Below are 20,792 nucleotides of genomic sequence, written 5' to 3' on the forward strand. Positions count from 1 at the left end.
GGATGTTAGTAAGTCACTAAGCATCCCTATAATTAAATTTATGGCATTTTGTAATAGGTAGTCGAAACGCGTAGGTTGCGGCCGGCAGGGAGCGGAAGGCGCGGCAGCTAATGGCGGCTATGCACACACCTATTGCAACTGCTGTACTGGTGGCGAGTAACTGCAACTTTCGGCTAGTAGATAGGATGATCCGTGCCACGCTCTCGGCGTAAGAAGCCAATTAAAAACGGCGGCAAAGCAAATACTATTGTAATTCATATTATTTACACTTTTTAACTCTCTAATCACTCTTTTTTTAACGAGAGATATGCTCTTGAAAAAGGATTGTATATTTTATGAAATAATAAGACGGTCGCTGCTAGTGGTAGAGAAAAATATAATAATGAATCATGATATTGTCAGATATAAAAAAAAAAAAAACAAAATAAAAATATAAAATTTAAAAATATTCTCTAAAAAGGTGCGTTCTGCACACTCTTTAATAATATATTCCCACTTTTAAGTGGGAAAAATTCATATACAAATTGTTTTACAATGCATCTCTACTTTTTATATTTGGAATTCAAATTAAAAGCCGGTGACGTCCTTGATGGCCTTCTCCTCGTCGTGCGGCGACATCTGCTGGTGCGAGTGGAACTCCATGGTGAAGGTGGCCAGCCCGGAGCTGAGCGAGCGTAGCGTGGTCGAGTAGCCGAGCAGCTCCGACAGGGGCGTCAGGCTGTCGATTATCTGTACATACACACACACACTTCAGATGATTATTCAGATTATGAGAATACAGAGAAAAACCTACTAAATACTTTAATTTCGGTGCAAATATATACACATTGCAAATTGATATTGCACGCAAACACGTGCGCGTGCGCATGAGCACGTGTGTACGTATGTACATACACCTACAAAAACTTTCTATTTGTATTATATGACAATTATTTTTTAATACTCCAAATTGCGCACAAGACTGTGGGTATACTACATGTTTACAGAAAGAAAGGGAGATATGTGGTGTATATATGTATATATCGAAATGTGTGTACGAGGTCTGTCCGGAAAGTTCGTATAAAAGTGTTCTGGAATGCGAGAAAGAGGAGTGGGGAGGCCAGGTAAGCGCAGGACCCCTTCCTTATGTCCCTAACAATGCTTCAGTTCTGGTCTGACCGCCGTGCGGTGCGAACTGGCTTGTCACGCCATCTGTGAAGTTACCTCTTAACGAAACCCCGTCGGCATGGAGCCCGCTTCCGTTGAAGAGCAGCGCGTCGTAATCAAGTTTCTCTCGAAACTCGGCAAGAATGGCCGTGAAATTTTTGCCGATCTCAGAACAGTTTATGGGGATGATGCTGTGAAGGAACCAACCGTCCACAAGTGGCTAAAAAGATTCAGAGAGGGCCGAGAAAGAGTTCGATGTTCGGGGGATTGTCCATCAAGAATTCGTCCCTCCAGGCCAGACAGTTGATGGAAAATTCTACGTCGATGTGCTCAGACGCCTCAAAGCTCGTGTGGCACGAGTTCGTCCAGAATTGGCGCGAGAGGGGCGTTGGATTCTTCACCACGACAATGCCCCTGCCCACACCTCTCTTGTTGTCCGTGAGTTTTTGAGTAAAAATTCCATTACGGTGACCGAACACCCCCCCCTATTCGCCGGATTTGGCCCCGTGTGACTTCTTCTTGTTCCCAAAAACCAAATTGGTACTTCGGGGGCGGCATTTGGGGGACATAAATGAGATAAAAAAAGCTACGACGGGGCAGCTGAGAAACCTACAACCAGAGGACTTTCAAGGAGCCTTCTCACAGTGGAAACGGCGTTGGCACAAGTGCATTATGTCACAGGGGGAGTACTTTGAAGGGGATAAAATTGATTTACCTGAATAATTGTAAAATAAAATTTTTAAAAAACTTTTATACGTACTTTCCGGACAAACCTCGTATGGTGGTATTTTTTATTGCATTTGTAAATTATAAAGATATGGTAGTTTAAATATCGTGTACATGGATGGGTTTATTTCTGACAGAGATCTCTTCCAATAGTGTAAGTTGTATTACTCTATCTCTCTCTTTCTCTCTCTCTCTCTCTCTCTCTATCTCTTTCTCTTTCTCTCTGTACGAGTATATGTATGTGTGTGTGTTGGGTGGAGTGAGTGCGCGTCATTCACGTATGTGTATGGTGTACGGGCGACCTTGTTCTGGTGGCGCAGCTGCACGTGGTGCAGGGCGGCGCGGCGCCGCGCCAGGTCGGCCAGCACGCGCGCCGAGTGCGACTCGGGGCACGACACCTGCAGCCGCATCACCGGCTCCAGCACCACCGAGCCCGCCTCCTCCAGCACCTGCACACACACACACACACGCGACACTCAAGTATACAATCAGACCTCACATTGCATATAATTTTTATTAGTCCTTACACACGACTGTTTAATTTTTTTTTGATGGGTGAAAATGGTATGGTAACCCCGCCTGCGCTAACGGGATACACTGGCGCGGCACCAGTGAAGGGTGATAGATGAGAATGAAAACAGGCCAGTTAGTCCATCATGATGAATTCAACAGGAATTAACTATGATAGTTTCTAGCTAGCAATATACCGACCGACCTGGTCGTGTATATTGCTAGCAATGGAATTCGCAGTCTCTATTACTAACAACCCCTTTCCCCCACGACTGTTTAATTATAAAACTACACCGCAGACTTCGTCATTTTTAAGCGATAAAAATGTAATGCTACTTAGTTTTTAAATATTCTTACAATTCTTAAGAAAATTAAAATTAAATGGAGTTTTGTACAATTTACCTGTCGCGACAGCTAATGAGCTAATATTAGTGTTTACCTTGCGTAAACACTGCGCTACAGTTGCGGTGATCACAGAGTCGGACGTGCCTCTCCCGGACTCGAACCAGTGCAGCGTCACCTGCACGTCTACCATCTAAGACGTGAAAACAAAGTAAGGCATTACTTTCCATAACAATGATGGCGATTTTGTGATACTAATTTGTAAGTAAACCCTTTTACAAAGAGAATTGTGAGAATCGATTCAGAATTGAGGTAGGTGAAAGTGTCTTAGGTGAATTAAAATGAGCTAAACTTAAAAAATTGTACAAAATTTAGACAAGTAGACAAACTGTTTTTTTTTTTTGGAGATAAATGGTAAAGTGGTAAAATGATAAAATGATAAAATAATGAAACGATCAAATGATAAAATAATGAAACGATCAAATGATAAAATAATGAAACGATCAAATGATAAAAGGATAAAATGATAATTAATCATACCGGACAGCCAATCTTCGGTCCGTGCTGCAGCGCGGTGTGGACGCCCTGCCGGATGGCCTGCAGGCTGCGCGGGTGCAGGTGCGACAGGTTGGCAGCGCTCTCCGGGGACTTGTCCAGTCTACAACAGATCTTATTTTATTAATATAAATAAATTGTAACTAGGTGATGTCTGTATAGGGAGATATTTAAGAAAAAAATAGGTGGGGGGTCTTATTAGAATAAATAGTAACCAAAATAATAATTAAAAACTTTATCTGTTTGTCTGTTTGTTCAGCATTACATAAAATCTATTATACCAAATGTGATGCGATTAAAAAATTAAAAATTTAGTAAAAAAAAAAACGTAACGAATTCCACTAGAATTAACCACGATGGTTTCCAGAGGCAAACCGCATGAAGGTCGACCTGATAGGATGTATTGCTAGCAATTTTTTTGTATTATATTTGCTGGTTCGCAGTAGGATGACGTACACATCGCACATCGATGTGCTTGCGCTGATATCACGGAAGGGAGGGCTTCCGCTATTAGTTTTTTTTTAATGGGTGATAATGGAATGGTAACCCCACCCGCGCTATTGGTATACACCGGCGGGGCACCAGTGAGGGATGATAGGTGAGGATGAAGCGGGTCAGTTAGCCCATCGTGACGAATTCAACAAGAATTGTTCACGATGGTTTCTAGGGGGAACCGCGTGGAGGTAGACCTGATAGGGCATATTGCTAGCAATGTCGAACTCCATTGTTAACAATCCCTTTTTCCCTTCCGCTATTAGTCAGACCCCATTACTAACAAACCTAAAAACCCCGCCTTCCGGCTAGTATGTATGATGTACTCACTTGAAGATCCTGTCTGGCGGCAGGCCGGGGCGCGGCGCGGCGGACAGCTCGACCTTGAGCAGCTGCCGCTGGCCGCCGATGCTGCGGTCGACGGCGGCGGCGCGGCGCGCGGCGGCCTGCAGCGCCTCGCGGTACGCGATCTGCAGCGGCCCCAGCTCCGCCTCGATCTTGTACTCGCGGACTATGCGCTCCTTTATTATCTCCAAATGCAGTTCGCCCATACCTGTTGTATATATCTATTTGTCAACCAACTGTCAGTTAGCCCATCGTGATGAATACACCTGGAATTCAGCATGATGGTTACCAGCGGGGACCGCATGAAGCTCTACCTAACAAGATATACTAACAATCCCCCTCGGGAGAAGGAATTGTTAGTAATGCGGACTACCAGTCCCATCGCTAGCAATATATCCTGCCAGGTCCACCTCCATGTGGTTCCCCCTGGAAACCATCGTGCTGAATTCTAGGTATATTCATCACAATGGGCTAATAGCAGGTCCCTTTCATTCTCACCTGTCATTCCTCACTGGTGCCCCGCCTGTGTACACCGTTAGCACGGGCAGACCATTCCTTTATCATCCATAAAAATAACAATCCCCCCCCCCTCAACTCGGTCAGTTGTAAATGTAATGTAATCGATTTGAACAATTCTTTTTTATCTGAAAGGACAGATTGGTTCCATAGAAATTTGAATAAAATCAATTCCTTAGTTTCATTATAAATCAAAATAACTGATTTTATCTATTTAACTATTGATGGCGGGGCACCAGTGTAAGAAGATATGTGAAGACGAAGCAGCCCAGTTGGTCCATCGTGACAAATTTATAAGAATGACGACAGTCGAATAGGTTAACCTGATGCAGGGTCGCCAGTCTCCATTACTAACAATTCTTGTCATCAGTTGGTCTTTGTGTACAATTGTTAAAGATCTTGAGGTTCTAAAATATAAGGTGTGGTTACCAGCGAGCACCATCTGTCCGGTGTCGTCGTCGACGGACACCTGCAGGCTGGGGTCCTCGCGTTGCAGCTGCGCCAGCGCAGTCTCCAGCGCGGTCTGGGTTGCGGCGCTTGGTGGCTCGATCGAGCACAGGAATACCGGCTGCGGTGCCGTCGTACCTACCACATATGTTTATGTTTTTATTAAACATTAGCCAACCAAACAAACGTTGTCTTACCAGACATTGCGACATTAGATTTATTCTCTTTTTTCTGTCTTTCCCCCACATCTATTTTACCAGAGTGAGACTTTGCACAAAAGTCGTTTGCTTGGATACCTCTGTCCCATTCGTGTTTCTACCGTGAAGCAGTTGTGTTTGCATGGCTGTGTTTCGGTTTGAAGGGTGGCAATGAAATTCACTGCCACCCTTCAAACCGTGCAAACACAACTGTTTCACGGTTGAAACACAATTGGTACAAAGGTACCCACGCAAACGATTTTTGTACAAAGTCTCCATATTATATAATAAATGTTAAAATGTTAAATTTAATGTGAAGAGTACAATTGTATCTCTGTACAAATAACTTTGCGGAACCCTGGGTGTTTTTTTACGGTACCCACTTTAGGAATCGCTACCTTAGCTGTTATGGTAAAAAGAAAGGTATTACAAGTATATAAATTTACCGATTCCCAGCAGTATATCAGCCAATTCTTCCTTCGTGGGCTCTGTCTCCAAACCCTGGATCCGCTGGTGAGCACTCGGCAACGCGAGCCTATCCAGCTGACTGCTGTCTGCGAGTGTGGTGGCCAACTGTTTCTTGGCTCGGTTCGCGGCAGCTTGGGTGGACGTGACCAGGTCTCCGGACATAGTCGCCTGTTGCAACATTCTTTTTAAACTATCTGGCTAAAGAGAGGGGATAGTCCACAACCGGGTTTTTTTTAATGGATGATAATAGAATGGTAACCCCGCCCGCGCTATCGGTATACGCTGACGGGGCACCAGTGAGGGATGGTAGATGACGATAAAAGCAGGTCAGTTAGCCCATCGTGACCAATTCCACTAGAATTAACCACGATGGTTTCCAAAGGGAACCGGGTGGAAGTCGACCTGACGTATTGCTAGCAATGGGTCAGCTAGACCCCATTACTAACAACCCTTCCCACCCCCCAACAACCTGCGTTAGTGACTACAATGTTAGCAATATATCCTGTATGTTTCTTGGAAACCATCGAATGTTAATCCCTGGTTCCATCGTGATGGGTCAATTGATCCGGCTTATTCATCATCTATTATCCATCATTTAGCCAGCCACTTGTAACACCAGAAGTTGGGATTACCATTCCATTTGCATTGGATTACACTCGGACACTAGACACTCGGACACTAGACGCTCAGACACAAGACACTCGGACACTAGACACTCGGATACCAGACACTCGGACACTAGACACTCGGACATTAGACTCTCGGACACTAGACACTCAGACACAAGATACTCGGACACTAGACACTCGGATACCAGACACTCGGACACTAGACACTAGGACATTAGACACTAGACACTGGGACACTAGACACTCGGACACTAGACAGACACTAGACACTCAGACACTGAGACACTCGGACACTAGACAGACACTAGACACTCGGACACTAGACACTCAGACACTAGACACTAGACACTCGGAGACCGGACACCGGACACTAGACACTCGGACATTAGATACTTGGACACCAGACACTCCGACACTTAGACACTCAGACACTAGACACTCGGACACTAGACACTCTGACACTCCGACACTGGACACTCAGACACTTAGACACTCAAACACTCAGACAGTCCGACACTCAGACACTCAGACACTGAGACACTCTGATACCAGGCACTTGGACATTAGACACTCAAGACACTTCGACATTAGACACTCGGACACTAGACACTCGAACCTAGACACTCAGACACTAGACACAGTCACTAGACACTCAGACACTCCGACACTAGACACTCGGACACTCCGACACTAGACACTCAGACACTGAGACACTTGACACTCGGACATTAGACACTCAGACACTCCGACACTAGACACTCGGACATTAGACACTCGGACACTAGACACTCAGACACTCCGACACTAGACACTCGGACACTCCGACACTAGACACTTGACACTCGGACACTAGACACACAGTCATTAGACACTCAGACACTCCGACACTAGACATTCGGACACTCCGACTCTAGACACTCGGACCTAGACACTCGAACCTAGACACTCAGACACTAGACACAGTCACTAGACACTCAGACACTCGGACACTCCGACACTAGACACTCAGACACTGAGACACTTGACACTCGGACATTAGACACTCAGACACTAGACACTCGGACACTAGACACTCAGACACTCCGACACTAGACACTCGGACACTCCGACACTCAAGATACTCCGACACTAGACACTCGAACCTAGACACTCAGACACTAGACACAGTCACTAGACACTCAGACACTCCGACACTAGACACTCGGACTCTCCGACAGTAGACACTTAGACACTCAGACACTCAGACACTAGACACTCAGACACTAGGCACTAGACACTAGACACTAGACACTTAGACACTCAGACACTAGAGACTCGGTCCATAGACACTCAGACACTCAGACACTGAGACACGTGCAGAATGTACACGGGAAATATAAACCTCTATCATCTAAAATTACCTGCATTCTAGCAAAATAAATTCATTTCATTTCATTTCATTTCATTTCACTTGACACTCGGATACCAGACACTCGGACACTAGACACTCGGACACTGGTCACTCTGACACTCCGACACTCGGACACTAGACACTCTGACACTGAGACACTAGATACTCGGACACTAGACTGACACTAGACACTCGGACACTAGACACTCAGACACTAGACACTCGGACACTAGACACTCTGACACTGAGACACTAGATACTCGGACACTAGACTGACACTAGACACTCGGACACTAGACACTCAGACACTAGACACTCGGACACTGAGACACTAGATACTCGGACACTAGACACTCGGACACTACACGCTCAGACACTAGACACTCGGACCTAGACACTCAGACACTGAGACACTAGACACTCGGACACTAGACACTCAGACACTCCGACACTAGACACTCGACACTGACACTATACACTCGGATACCAGACACTCGGACACTAGACACTTTGACACTCCGACACTCGGACACTAGACGCTCGGACACTAGACGCTCAGACACTAGACACTCCGACACTAGACACTCGGACCTAGACACTCAGACACTAGACACTCGGACACTGGTCACTCTGACACTCCGACACTCGGACACTAGACACTTTGACACTGAGACACTAGATACTCGGACACTAGACTGACACTAGACACTCGGACACTAGACGCTCAGACACTAGACACTCGGACACTAGACACTCGGACCTAGACACTCAGACACTGGTCACTCTGACACTCCGACACTCGGACACTAGACACTCTGACACTGAGACACTAGATACTCGGACACTAGACTGACACTAGACACTCGGACACTAGACGTTAAATAAAGCACGTTAGCAAGCAATATATTCTATCAGGTTGATCTCCGCGTAGTTCTTTCTGGAAACCATCATGATTAATTCTTGTTTAATTCATCATGATGGGCCGAGTCACCTGTTTTCATCCTCACATACATTCATGTACAGAGGAATAACATCTGAGTCCTCAGGAATGGCAACGCATGAGTGGTATCATGGGCGAAACAGTATACTCTGTTATGTCCATAGTACTGCTCATGTCTATAGGCAACGGTTACCACTTTCCATCAGGTGGACCGTCAGCTTGTTTGCCATTCTAAATTGCATAAAATAAATAAATAAAAATCACATATCTTTTCTCACTGGTGTCCTACCAGATTATACTGAGAGCGTAGGCGAAGTAACCATTGCATTGTCGCCCATAAAAAAAAAACCATCAGTTTTACGACTGCAATTTTTTCACTGGCATTTTTGTTATTCGTCCAACATGCAAGCAGTGTATCGAATAAGACTCATGCTAACGACTTTGTAAAATATCTATGATAATTCATAATAATCATAGCAACTCTTACTTCTTTTCGCTCTTTAAGATTAGAGCGATTTAAGGCAAAAAGAAATCTGTTTAAAGCAGATTTCTTTTTGCCTTAAATCGCAAATAATCTCAAATTATCAACAATTTTATAGGTAATATCATCATTTCATCATCCCAGTGAGGGACAATAAATGAAGATAAAAGCGGACCAGATTCTTGGCGAATTGCTTAACAATCAATCAAGATTGTTTCCATGGGGGGGTCGATCAGTTGTATTGCTAACAATTAGGTTATTATATCAGCATTACTAACAATCCCTTTACCCCTCTATTCTACACTGTTGAACACTTCATTGTTCAACCACGAACTCACCTTGAGCGCGCTGACGACAGCGATATTGCCGGCCGTGACCGTCTCCACCGGTTTGTACTCGTCTGCTAGTGCTACGTATAACGCACCGCCCTGCCATTAAAAATTTTATTAGTATCAATTAGTAATCAGAGAATTGAGCAGAGAAATAGCCTGATAAGTGGCAGCAAACTGAGCAGTACAGGTGCGAGCCGGCGGTGCCGATAGTAATCGATTCGAAATCGAATTAGCTTATTAATAAGTAAAATACTAATAATATATATATATATATATATATATATATATATATATATATATATATATATATATATATATATATATATATTATTAGTATATATATATATATATATATATATATATTATATATTTAGGTAGAATAAAAATCAGGTGTGGGTCGTTACAATGTCCTTAGGTCATAAAACGTAAGACAATTCAGAAATCCATATAAACGCTATACGTAGCTTCTAAATAGAAACTACAATTGTAAATATACTAATAAACTTAATTTTCCACATTATTTATAACATACCTGTTCACTCTTGTCTCGTGCCACGTTATAAATCTTCTGCGCCTTACTGATCTCCCCACTGTACAGCCTCAAGAAAGTCAGTACGCCCCTCTGATCATCGTGCTGCACCTTGAATGCTCTCGCTGATAAATCTTTACCAAAACTCTTGTACAACTCATTGCACTCTAACGGTGACGGTAAATACGATATCACAGCGTCCATCAAAGTTTGAACACCTATATTCTTATACGAACTACCACAGACAATTGGGAAAGCGGACATTTCTATAGTACACCTTCTGATGGCTGCCTCAATTTCTGCACTAGACAAATTATCCATAGACTCTTGTTCTATAATCTTATCAGCCAGCTTGTCATCTAAAGAGGAGAGTGTGTCTATGAGTTCTCTATGGTCGTTCATAGAGTTCTCCCATACAGCCTCGTCATCTTTTTCAGTTAGTTTCCGCCGCGTGAAGTTCCTCCCGCGACCTTGGGTCCATATTATTTCTTCTAGCGTGATCAAGTCAATGAGACCTGGAAAATTGTACTGTAATTAGGATTTTTATAACTACAACGTCTTCACCCAAGATTCACTTTCCCTTCCTTACCTTTGGGTGTCGTAAGAAACCAAGGGAATTTAATGGTCAAAAGATAGGCAGCAGTTATCCCTCTTAAAACATCACCAAAACTGTGTGTGGCAATCTGCTTGCCAAGCATGGCGACTACTAGCAAAACCCTCCAAGAGAGAGATCTATGTCAGGTTCAAAGGTGTCATTATAGAGTTTGCATAAATTCTATTGATGATATTTTTAGAAAAAACCCTCCTAGTTAGGTTCTCACTTATCCCCCAAGATGTTCACTGTCTAGACACAACATTACTCTGTGTTATCAACATAATCTTAGCTTGTAAACAAACCATATATCAAATGTTGGAATATGGTTTAGATAGTAAAGAATCAACAGGGGAGAAGTCTTTCAAAAAAAATCACAGCTTGAGTATCTTTTTTTTGGAGTTGGTGAAAAAAAATTAACAGCAATGTCTCATACACCTATAAGCCGGTCCTGCACCCGCACCGGCCGTTGCAGAAGCAGCGGGGTGGCCTGCAGACGCTCCCGCACAGAGCGCAGGCAGGCAGTCGCGTCGGCGCCGGGCCGGTCCATCTTATTCAGGTACACCAACCGTGGTACGCGATAGCCGCTGGCCTGCCGCCACACCGTCAGCGTTTGGGCCTCCACTCCTGAGGATATAGGAGGAAGGATTGTTAATAATGGCATCTAGAAAGGTAGACAATGCGCGCGTGGCTCTCTTAGTGTTGTAAGTCCTTATGGATATGACGGTAAACAATTACCATAGCATAAGTATATAATAATTGAATTTAATAACCTTTATAAAATGTATTGTATATAACTGAGCATAAGTTGTTTACCATCATGTTTATACCATCAGATGGGGCTATGCTTGTTTGGCTTAAAGTGTGAGGACCTATGATTTATCACTGGTATTCCACCAGGGTATACTAATAGCGTAAAAGAAGTTTACATTGTCTATATACCCATAAAAAAACCTTAGGATGATATAGCAATATATTTTAAAGACTTATAGTGTTGTGTTATTGAAAACCAAAATAGAGGCTAAGTGTGGAAAAGAGAGGCCAATTTACATTTACATTACATTAACCAATATAGATTGGGGGGAAAAAGATTGTTAGTAATGGAGATTAAAAATCCCATTGCTAGTAATATACCCAACCAGGTCGAGCTCCTCGTGGTTCTCCCTGGAAACTATCATAGTTAATTCTTGATGGATTCATCATGATGGGCTAACTGGCCTATTTTCATTGTCATCGATCACCCTTTACTGGTGCCCCGCCAGCGTATCCCATCAGCGCAGGCGGGGTAATGGTAACCCCGCCTGCGCTGATGCGCCATTATCACCCATCAAAAAAAACCAATATAGATTCTGTCATGTTATATTCTTGTTAATACTAGATAGAGACTAAAGAATTTGTCTAATTGCTTATCTCTGTCCTATTCATGGTTTTGTCACTAAGCAGTTGTGCTTGCATGGCTGCATTTCGGTTTAAAGGGTAGGATATGACAGTGAAATAACAAAGCATAATATGATAACAAATGAGGGGTTAAATAAAATTAAATCTTAAATATATAATGTTATATATGTAACTGACTGAAAAATAATATATTAATACAATAACAATTTTAATATCAATATAACTTTATTATTAATATAACTTATAATTAATAATTAGCAATGATAAGACATGTAATAATGTTGCATGCCAACCTGGCTGAATGTTAACACCACACAAAAATATATAATATTATCTCAACTTACCACATTCATGGCAATAAATTTCATTTCAAAATATTCTGTATGATGATGATGATAGTTATCATGTTCACATGTCACATAAAAAGTTATTGTTTATTTTTTTTTTACACAACTTAGAATGGCCAACAAGCTGACGGCCCACCTGATGGAAAGTGGTAACCGTCGCATATAGACACGAGCAGTACCATGGACATAACAGAGTATACTGTTTCGCCCATGATACCCCGCATGCGTTGCTATTCCTGAGGACTCAGGTGTTATTCCTCTGTACCCAGTAAATTCACATCATATCCCACCGTTCAAACCAAAACACAGACATGCAAACACAACAGCTTTACGGTTGAAACACGAATGGGACAGAGGTATCCAAGCAAACAACTTTTGTACAAAGTCTCCCTCTAGTAAACTAAGTTGGTGAACTAGTCTGACTATTAGTGGTCTTACCAGCAGATGCATCTAGCACAACTACAGCTCCGTCCAGTACGGCAAGACTTTGCTCCACCTCCATTGTGAAGTCTATGTGGCCAGGCGTGTCTATTAGATTGATCTGACTGCCATTCCATTGGAATGATACTGCTGCAGCTGTAATGAAAAAATTTATGATCAAAAAATTTTTAAAATTTTGTATTATAAATGACTCATTAAAGAGATCTTTACCTTTTAATAGGTTTAGAGCTGTTATTAAAAACATTTATTGAAGAAAGTCCATTACACTTTAAAACAATTAATTGAAAGACAAGAGTGCATGGTGTTAGGAGATCATGCACAATTTAAGAGAGATTTAAAAGGACAATTGTCAAGTTTCTTGCAGGCTCAACTTTCCACACCCTGTAGTAGTTTAAAATAAAAATTACAATAAAAAAAGTGACTGTATACAATTGTAAATAGTTTATTTGAATAAAGATAATTTTAATTTGGATTGTGAGATTTTTTTTTATACAACTTAGAATGGCAAACAAGCTGACTGCCCACCTGATGGAAAGTGGTAACAGTACCATGGACATAACTCTGTTATTGTACTGTTATATATACTGTTTCACCCATGATACACCTCATGCGTTGCTATTCCTTAGGTCTCCGGTGTTATTCCTTTGTACCCTGTAAATTCATGCCATATACTACCCTTCAAACCGAAAAACAGACATGCTCTTGTAGTCAGGTATGCTGTGAAGAATACAGTCTTTACAATATGATTACTTGTTGTCATTAATCTGTCATGAAATTCTGGCTTATAATTATGTAAAACAGCAAAAAAATCATTAACCCTGTTCTCTGCTGTTGAGCATCGCTCAGAATGCATTATTGTATTGCACATGCAGTGTTATATTCAATATCTATATATAACAATAATATATATAACATATATATTCAAATCACTGATGAAATTACAGCCTTTAGTTAACACCCTTGACTGTGACTGGCAACACTATATGTATTAATAGTTAAAATATTTAAACTTACAAGTGATTGTAATGCCCCTCTGTCTCTCCTGCTCCATGTAGTCAGTGACAGTGTTGCCATGGTGAACTTCTCCCATGGAACGAATGGTCCCTGAGTAGAATAGCATGCGCTCTGTTGTTGTAGTTTTACCTACATAAGATAAACATAACTATTATAGTCTCATATAGAGACATAAAAATGGAAAAGTATTTAATATGTACATGCTCTCCTTAGTTTTTCCTATTTCCTAATTGTTTCTTGGGATATACTAATTATATTTTAGAACTTGCATTTAAATATTGTTATTAAAGATCAGTCAGAGGATACCTTTAGGATCTGATATCATTATAATGGTTACATTTCATAGAAATTTAAATTTAAAGCGCATTTAAAAATTCAAAATTCAAAAATCATTTATTCATGTAGGACATTTTAGCCGCTTATGAACGTCAAATTTTTACATTATAATTTTATTTTTTTCCCTACCGTCCAGTTCGGTATATAGATCCAATAAAAGATAAAATATTAAAAAAATTAAAGTATTAAAGCCATATAGTACAAAAATATTAGCAGAATTTAATCATATTTTAAATAATTTTTAAGTTATATTAAGTATAACTTAAATAATCGTTAAAATTTATGGGCACTTACGGTCAGTGAATACTCTTAGTGGTCTACTACCCTATTACATAAATAATACATAGGAGTATTTGTGGTTGTAAGAAGTATTATATAAATTAAAGTTAAAACTGATTTTTACATTCTCAATAATTCCACAAATTTGAATTAATATACTCAACTTATTATCAGAAATATTACCTATATTTCTAGGAAGAAAATAACTGATAAGAAATATAGGTGAGGTGTAAATGTAGTTATAATATTTTAATATAAGATATTTTGAAAATAATAAAAATTCTAACCTGCATCTATGTGAGCTAAAATGCCGATATTACGTATTTTGTCGATTTTAACATCAGCTGCATTACTGCAATACTTCCGTAATATTGCATTTCTTATTAGTTTCTTGTAATGTTTAACAACACAAAAGGTTTTCATTGTTCATTTAACTAAATAAATTAAAATTATAATATTTAATTTCTAGTGTTTGCAAAGTTGTCATTCCCGTATCAGTCAGTTCATCAGTCAATCAATCAATGTGCTGTGTACCATAAAGAATGCGGGTAAATAAGTACTATTCTTTACCTGTGTACGTACTTTATATTATATTCTGTAATCTGTGGTTGCGTTGTTGTATTGATACCATAGAGGCTCTGTGTTTGACACCACCATTATTTTAATTTGTCTTGTTTCGTTTTCTCTTTCTCTCAAATAATGGCATCTTAGTCCATTTGTTTGTGTTGAATACTTTAGATAAATTATTGAAGTTAATAAATGGTTAAAATTATAAATAAGAGGAATTATTAATTAGCTCTTCGAAATGGGAGTTCCAGCATTTTTCCGCTGGCTCAGCAGAAAGTACCCAAGCGTCATTGTTGAATGTATTGAACAGAAGGTAAATATATAACCTCAAAATGTTAAGTTTCTTAATAATAAAATTCTTAATTATTAAATATATTATTTCTATTTGAATCAGTTTGTAGTGGACCCATTTTCTTAATAAACCAATCGGTCTGTGTATAAATGAAATTGAAACATGTAGTTAATCTGTTACATGTGATCGTGGCATTTATGGAACTTCATAGTCATCAAATAACCATTTGAATGTTTTCTAAAACTGTATAATGTTAATAATATCAAAATCAAAACGGTAATACAACATCTCTTAATGGGAGATAGATGTAAATGATATTTCAGAATGTTTTATGTCATCAGTTGTATGTATTCCTTCTAAGTCAATTAAAAACATTGTTTTTTTTTTCTTTAATAATAAATTTTTCTTTATTAATAATTAGGGAAGCAATAAAAATGACAGGGTTTAATACACATGGTAAAGATCTTGTGTGTTCCATTCTCTTTTATACAAAGTACTGTAAAAGGTCAATATCAGTGACCAGATTTCACATTGAATGTTAGACAATAGCTAATTTGTAAATATTTTGAAATGCCTAGCCTGCATTTTTGAGAGATATGGATTGATTTATGGAATGAAGAATTTTTTAAACCTTATAGTTTTTTTAAATTATAATTTGTATTTTGGGAGACAGACATAAGAGATATGTATGTATGTACAAAACCATAATTAAATAATTTATTCGTATTTTCTCTCATGTAGCCAACCGATGTAGATGGTGAACTAGTGTATGTGGACTCTTCACTACCAAATCCTAATGGAGTGGAATTTGATAATTTATACTTGGACATGAATGGCATCATCCATCCTTGTACACATCCAGAGGACAAGCCTGCCCCCAAAAATGAAGATGAGATGATGGTTGCTATTTTTGAGTGCATTGACAGAATGTTCCGCATTGTGAGACCGAGGAAACTTCTGTACATGGCCATTGATGGTGTTGTGAGTATCAATTTATAATTTATAAGGATAAGGATTTGGGTTAAAAATTATAAAAAAAAAATATTATGTCATAGATGGTTTCTTCAGTGAGTAGGGGGAGTTGGGGCACCTTGATACGATTTTTACTTAAACCCAAAAAAAGACGACCTATTGACAGTAATATACAATTTAAGAATTATAATCTATTCAATAAATATTCAACTAACTTTTCAAAGTCAAATTAACAGTTAGATTTAATCATAAAAAATATTAGAGCCTATTTACAAAAAATTGAAATTTGTATTAATGTACCCCACATTTGGGGTGCATTGATACATATACTGGGGTACTTTGATTCACAGAAACGTTTCTACAAATTAAACAAGATTTATTGATTTTTATGACATTTATTTATTAATTACTTATATTTGTAAATTATGTGTACTTAAGATTAATCTTGTACTAATTGAAATCAATGTTTTTTGCGTTTTTTATATAAAAATAGAACAAGTAAATCCAAACAATATACTATACCATGAAAAACAATAAAATACAATCATTCTTTATTTGGCCTAATCAGTCATCACTAGTTTTATACTTAAACAATAAGATATCATCATTCTTTATTTGACCTCTTCAGTCATCACTAGTTTTTATGAGGATTTACATTACATTGAAATGTTGTAAGGTGACAAATTTATCTTAAAATTGAATAGAGAAGCTGTTCTACTAGTGCCCTTCTTTACTATAGGATTTGGTAACTTCAACACAATATCACAAATATTAACCGAAGCTTCGTCTCTTATATCAGGGAATACAAAAGTTCCAGTCGGTTTAAGCTTTAAAAAAGAGACAAGAAAGTCGTTCTGGCTGTCGGGATATCTTGACACTATTTTTCCAACAAAATGCTTATAAGGTTGCTTCTTTCCTACGTTAATTACCTTTGTTATAACATAGTCACCATCATGAAGATCATTTACTGCAGGTGGGGCAGTATTAAAAATATCATCATCAGATGATTCTATGGTAGACTTTTCAGAATCGAATGATTCCTGTAATAAAATATTAGCAGAAGAGTTTGAAGAGTCTGATTCTGTAGATATAGTCTTTGCATTTTTATTTTGTTTTTTGATGGGATTAACAGTTATCCCCAGTAAATTTTTAGCAGTTTTCAGATCTTTTACGCGTTTTCGTCGATTTTTTTTTAGGTTCGCTTCATCCTTAGATCTTTGCAGTTCTTCTATTCTTTGTTTTTCTGGAGTATCCGTGTAAATTCGCGATTTACCCTTTCCTTTTCCTTTTCTGGTTGGATTGTTTCGGTAAATTTTTGGATAAGGCCTTACAACTTCAGGAGTTATGCATGGTTTGGTTGTGAGTATTTCATTAATTTCATCAGAAGCTCTTGATGTGGAAGGCATATTATGTAACTCAAAATCATTCATGATATTTGGTGGCTCTCTAGTAGGAGGTGGTGTTACACATTGCTCGCTCTCTGTCGTTAATTCGAGATTAATAGGATTGGCACTAGAATCAGTTATAAGATCATTTTTGGATCCTTGGTTGCTATAAACATCACAAGGAGAAAAATCTTCTTCAGAAAATGCTAATCTATTAAATGGTATGATTCCAGGCTTAGCAAATGCGCTTGTAATATTTTTTGCGTTGAAAGATTCAAAAAAAGCCAACTTAGAAAGACTTGGAATATCATAAATAGATATCGTTTTCCCAGGATGATTAATGTGCCAGTCATTGAAGGCTACCTTGAGTTTTGATTTAAATGGACCGAAAACACCAACATCAAGAGGTTGAAGTTTGTGGGATGTGTGTGGAGGAAACGATAAGTAGACAATTCCATTTTCACGTGAATAATTAATTGCTTCAACTGAAATATGTGACTCATGATTGTCACACATTAAAAGAATCGGTCTTTCTTTTGTACTATTTGTGTGTTTTTGGATATGTTTCAAAACCTCTATAAATAATTCATTATTTATCCAACCAGATCTAGACGATAAGCCTAAAGACCCTTCAGGAGCACCATTTAAAAAATGGCTTTTATAATGAACCCTGGGAAACACATATACAGGTGGAATACTATTGCCAGTTCCAGTAATGATTCCTCCAAATGTCACCAACTCGCCTCTCTCTGCAGAAACAATTTGGCCGATTTGACGTTGAGTTTTTTCTGCCAGTATCTTTGGAGTATTCATAACCGTTGTAATACCGGTTTCATCGAAATTAATAATACGATCAGCTGTAAAATTAAATCTTGCGAAAACATCTTCTAAATTATTAAAAAAGGTTTCAACAGCAGTTTTATTAAATGAAAATGATCGGGCAATACTTGTGTTTTCGGGTTTCCTTAAACTAATATTTTTATTTCTTTTACGAAAACCATATGTCCAATCTAAGCCAGCACTTTTATTGACATCCCAAGATGGTGGATAGATGCAATTCAATTTTTTAGCATATTCGTAAGCAAGCTGCCGCACTTTAATTAATGTAAGCCCATGATGCATTTTACTGCATTTTATTATGTAAGAATTTAGTTGATCTTCTTGTTCCTTTGTAAATACTTGTTTGGAGGTATACTTAGATGAAAAACTCAGGCCTGCGCAGTTTTTATTCTTCTTTTTTTCGAGTTGCAGGTTTTAAATTATATTTGTCGGCTGCTTTTCTTATTGATAATTTTCCTTCCAACACCTCAGATATCGCAGAAGCCAGAGAAATTTCATCTATGAAAGTTCTCTGTGTTTTGCGTTTGAATGTACGAACCATTTTTCTATAAAGAAATAAAAATATGTTAAGTCTTGCATAAACATACATTTTACCAAAATATTGGGGCACATTGATACGTATCAATGTGCCCCGACAGTACTTGTATCAATGTGCCCTTGCCTACTACAATCGAAATAAATATTTTATAAAATTAAAGCAATTAATAATAACAAAAAATTGAAATGTACATAATGTAATGACAGATATATACTTACCATATATCTTAATATATCACAGGTAACATTAAATATTTTAGAACAATTACATCTGAAATAAAACTATGAAAATTTTGTTGCGAACGTCAGAAACAAGTTTGAACGTGCCAAGCGCTAACCGTTGAGTGAACGTTACTCCGCGCTAGTGTGCGTGTAGGGTGTATGATTAACATCTTATGTGTGGCGTACGGCTCTTGTAATGCATTTTGTTTTCGATGTATATTGACTGTATCTATGTGCCCCATGTATCAATGTACCCCATCTCCCCCTATATATAAGATTTTCCCTAGAGACTACAGTTGAGGTTCTTCAAAAAGAGTACATTAAGGATTCTTCAAGATCGCCAAACTTGGTGGTGCAGAAGTCCATAGGCTACAGTGATCATTTACCATCAGATGGGCTGTTTGTTTGCCATTTTTGTGGTTTAAAAATATATTTATAATTTATATTGTTATCAGTATTATCTACATTAAAATATATGAATAATAATATTTCATATATGAAACATGGAATGTCAAACAAACTGATAATTCACCTGTTTCAATATGATTACCATCAGCAATAAATAAGAACAGCACCAGGGGTACCTCACAATATACTGTGATTTTTTTATACAATTTAGAACAACAAACAAGTGACGGCCCACCTGATGGAAAGTGGTAACCGTCGCCTATAGACATGAGCAGTACCATGGACATAACAGAGTATACTGTTTCGCCTATGATACCGCTCATGCGTTGCCATTCTTGAGGACTCAGGTGTTATTCCTCTGTATCCTGTAAATTCACCCTTCAAACTGAAACATAGCCATACAAATATAATTGCTTTACGGTTGAAACACGAATGGGACAGAGGTCCCCAAGCAAACGACTGTTGTACATCTTCCCCCAATGTGATCCCGGATTTGATAGAGAATATGGATAGGTGAGGAGGGCAGAATGATATTATGACATTGTGTACAGAAATGTTTAAGGTTGCATAAAAATGATAAGACTATAACCACCCCTATATCTAGTTATTTCACTTATGTCAATAAGTAATTTTAATATGAACTATTTGGATTGATTTGTTATCCTGTCAATAATTATTTATCTGTGAAATACTTATATTACTGGGGGGGAAAGGGATTGTTAGTAATGGAGACTGAGAATCCCATTGCTAGCAATATTGCTAGCAATGGGATTCTCAGTCTAGTTGGGTATATACCCAACTAGGTCGACCTCCTCGCGTTTCCCCCTGGAAACTATCATGGTTAATTCCTGATGAATTCATCATGATGGGCTAACTGGTCTGTTTTCATTCTCATCTATCACCCTTTACTGGTGCTCCACCAGCGTATCCCGTTAGCGCAGGCGGGGTTACCATTTTCACCCATCAAAAAAAAATACTTATATTACTATAGAGTTAATTACATTATAGTTAGTTCTAATATGTAATATTTTAAAAATATAGTTAGCTGTGAAAAGTTATTATGAAAGAGTGCTATCTTTTAAGACATGTAGCTAGTTCTAGAACTTTAAGTAACTAA

At 38.7% G+C, this 20,792-nt stretch overlaps 2 protein-coding genes across 3 annotated transcripts in view; one reads left to right on the forward strand and one right to left on the reverse strand.

Annotated features, from left to right (window-relative positions):
- Positions 1-359: 359 nt before the first annotated feature.
- LOC113515891 (ribosome-releasing factor 2, mitochondrial) lies at positions 360-14,952 on the reverse strand. 2 transcript variants are annotated; one of them, XM_052900475.1, is made up of 13 exons: positions 14,740-14,952; positions 13,838-13,966; positions 12,821-12,958; positions 11,076-11,264; positions 10,049-10,560; positions 9,523-9,612; positions 5,723-5,912; positions 5,062-5,217; positions 4,102-4,324; positions 3,265-3,382; positions 2,822-2,917; positions 2,175-2,321; positions 360-729 (listed from the first exon to the last, which is right to left on the reverse strand). In XM_052900475.1, exons 1-13 carry the CDS (start codon positions 14,873-14,875, stop codon positions 568-570), a joined length of 2,286 nt encoding a protein of 761 aa, XP_052756435.1. In that variant the 5' UTR covers positions 14,876-14,952; the 3' UTR covers positions 360-567. The 2 variants fall into 2 exon arrangements, with proteins under 2 accessions (XP_052756435.1, XP_052756436.1); XM_052900476.1 differs by lacking the exon at positions 14,740-14,952 and adding an exon at positions 14,468-14,604.
- Positions 14,953-15,079: 127 nt separating this feature from the next.
- Positions 15,080-20,792, forward strand: part of LOC113510242 (5'-3' exoribonuclease 2 homolog) — a 35,132-nt gene continuing 29,419 nt past the window's right edge. The window contains exons 1-2 of the mRNA XM_052900541.1: positions 15,080-15,332; positions 16,053-16,292. Of these exons, the coding sequence (XP_052756501.1) occupies positions 15,258-15,332; positions 16,053-16,292 (315 nt within the window). The 5' untranslated portion in view covers positions 15,080-15,257. The remainder of the gene's footprint in view (positions 15,333-16,052; positions 16,293-20,792) is intronic.

Source organism: Galleria mellonella, unplaced genomic scaffold (genome assembly GCF_026898425.1).
Source record: "Galleria mellonella isolate WM207_F2 unplaced genomic scaffold, CSIRO_AGI_GalMel_v1 utg65, whole genome shotgun sequence".
NCBI classification, from domain to species: domain Eukaryota; kingdom Metazoa; phylum Arthropoda; class Insecta; order Lepidoptera; family Pyralidae; genus Galleria; species Galleria mellonella.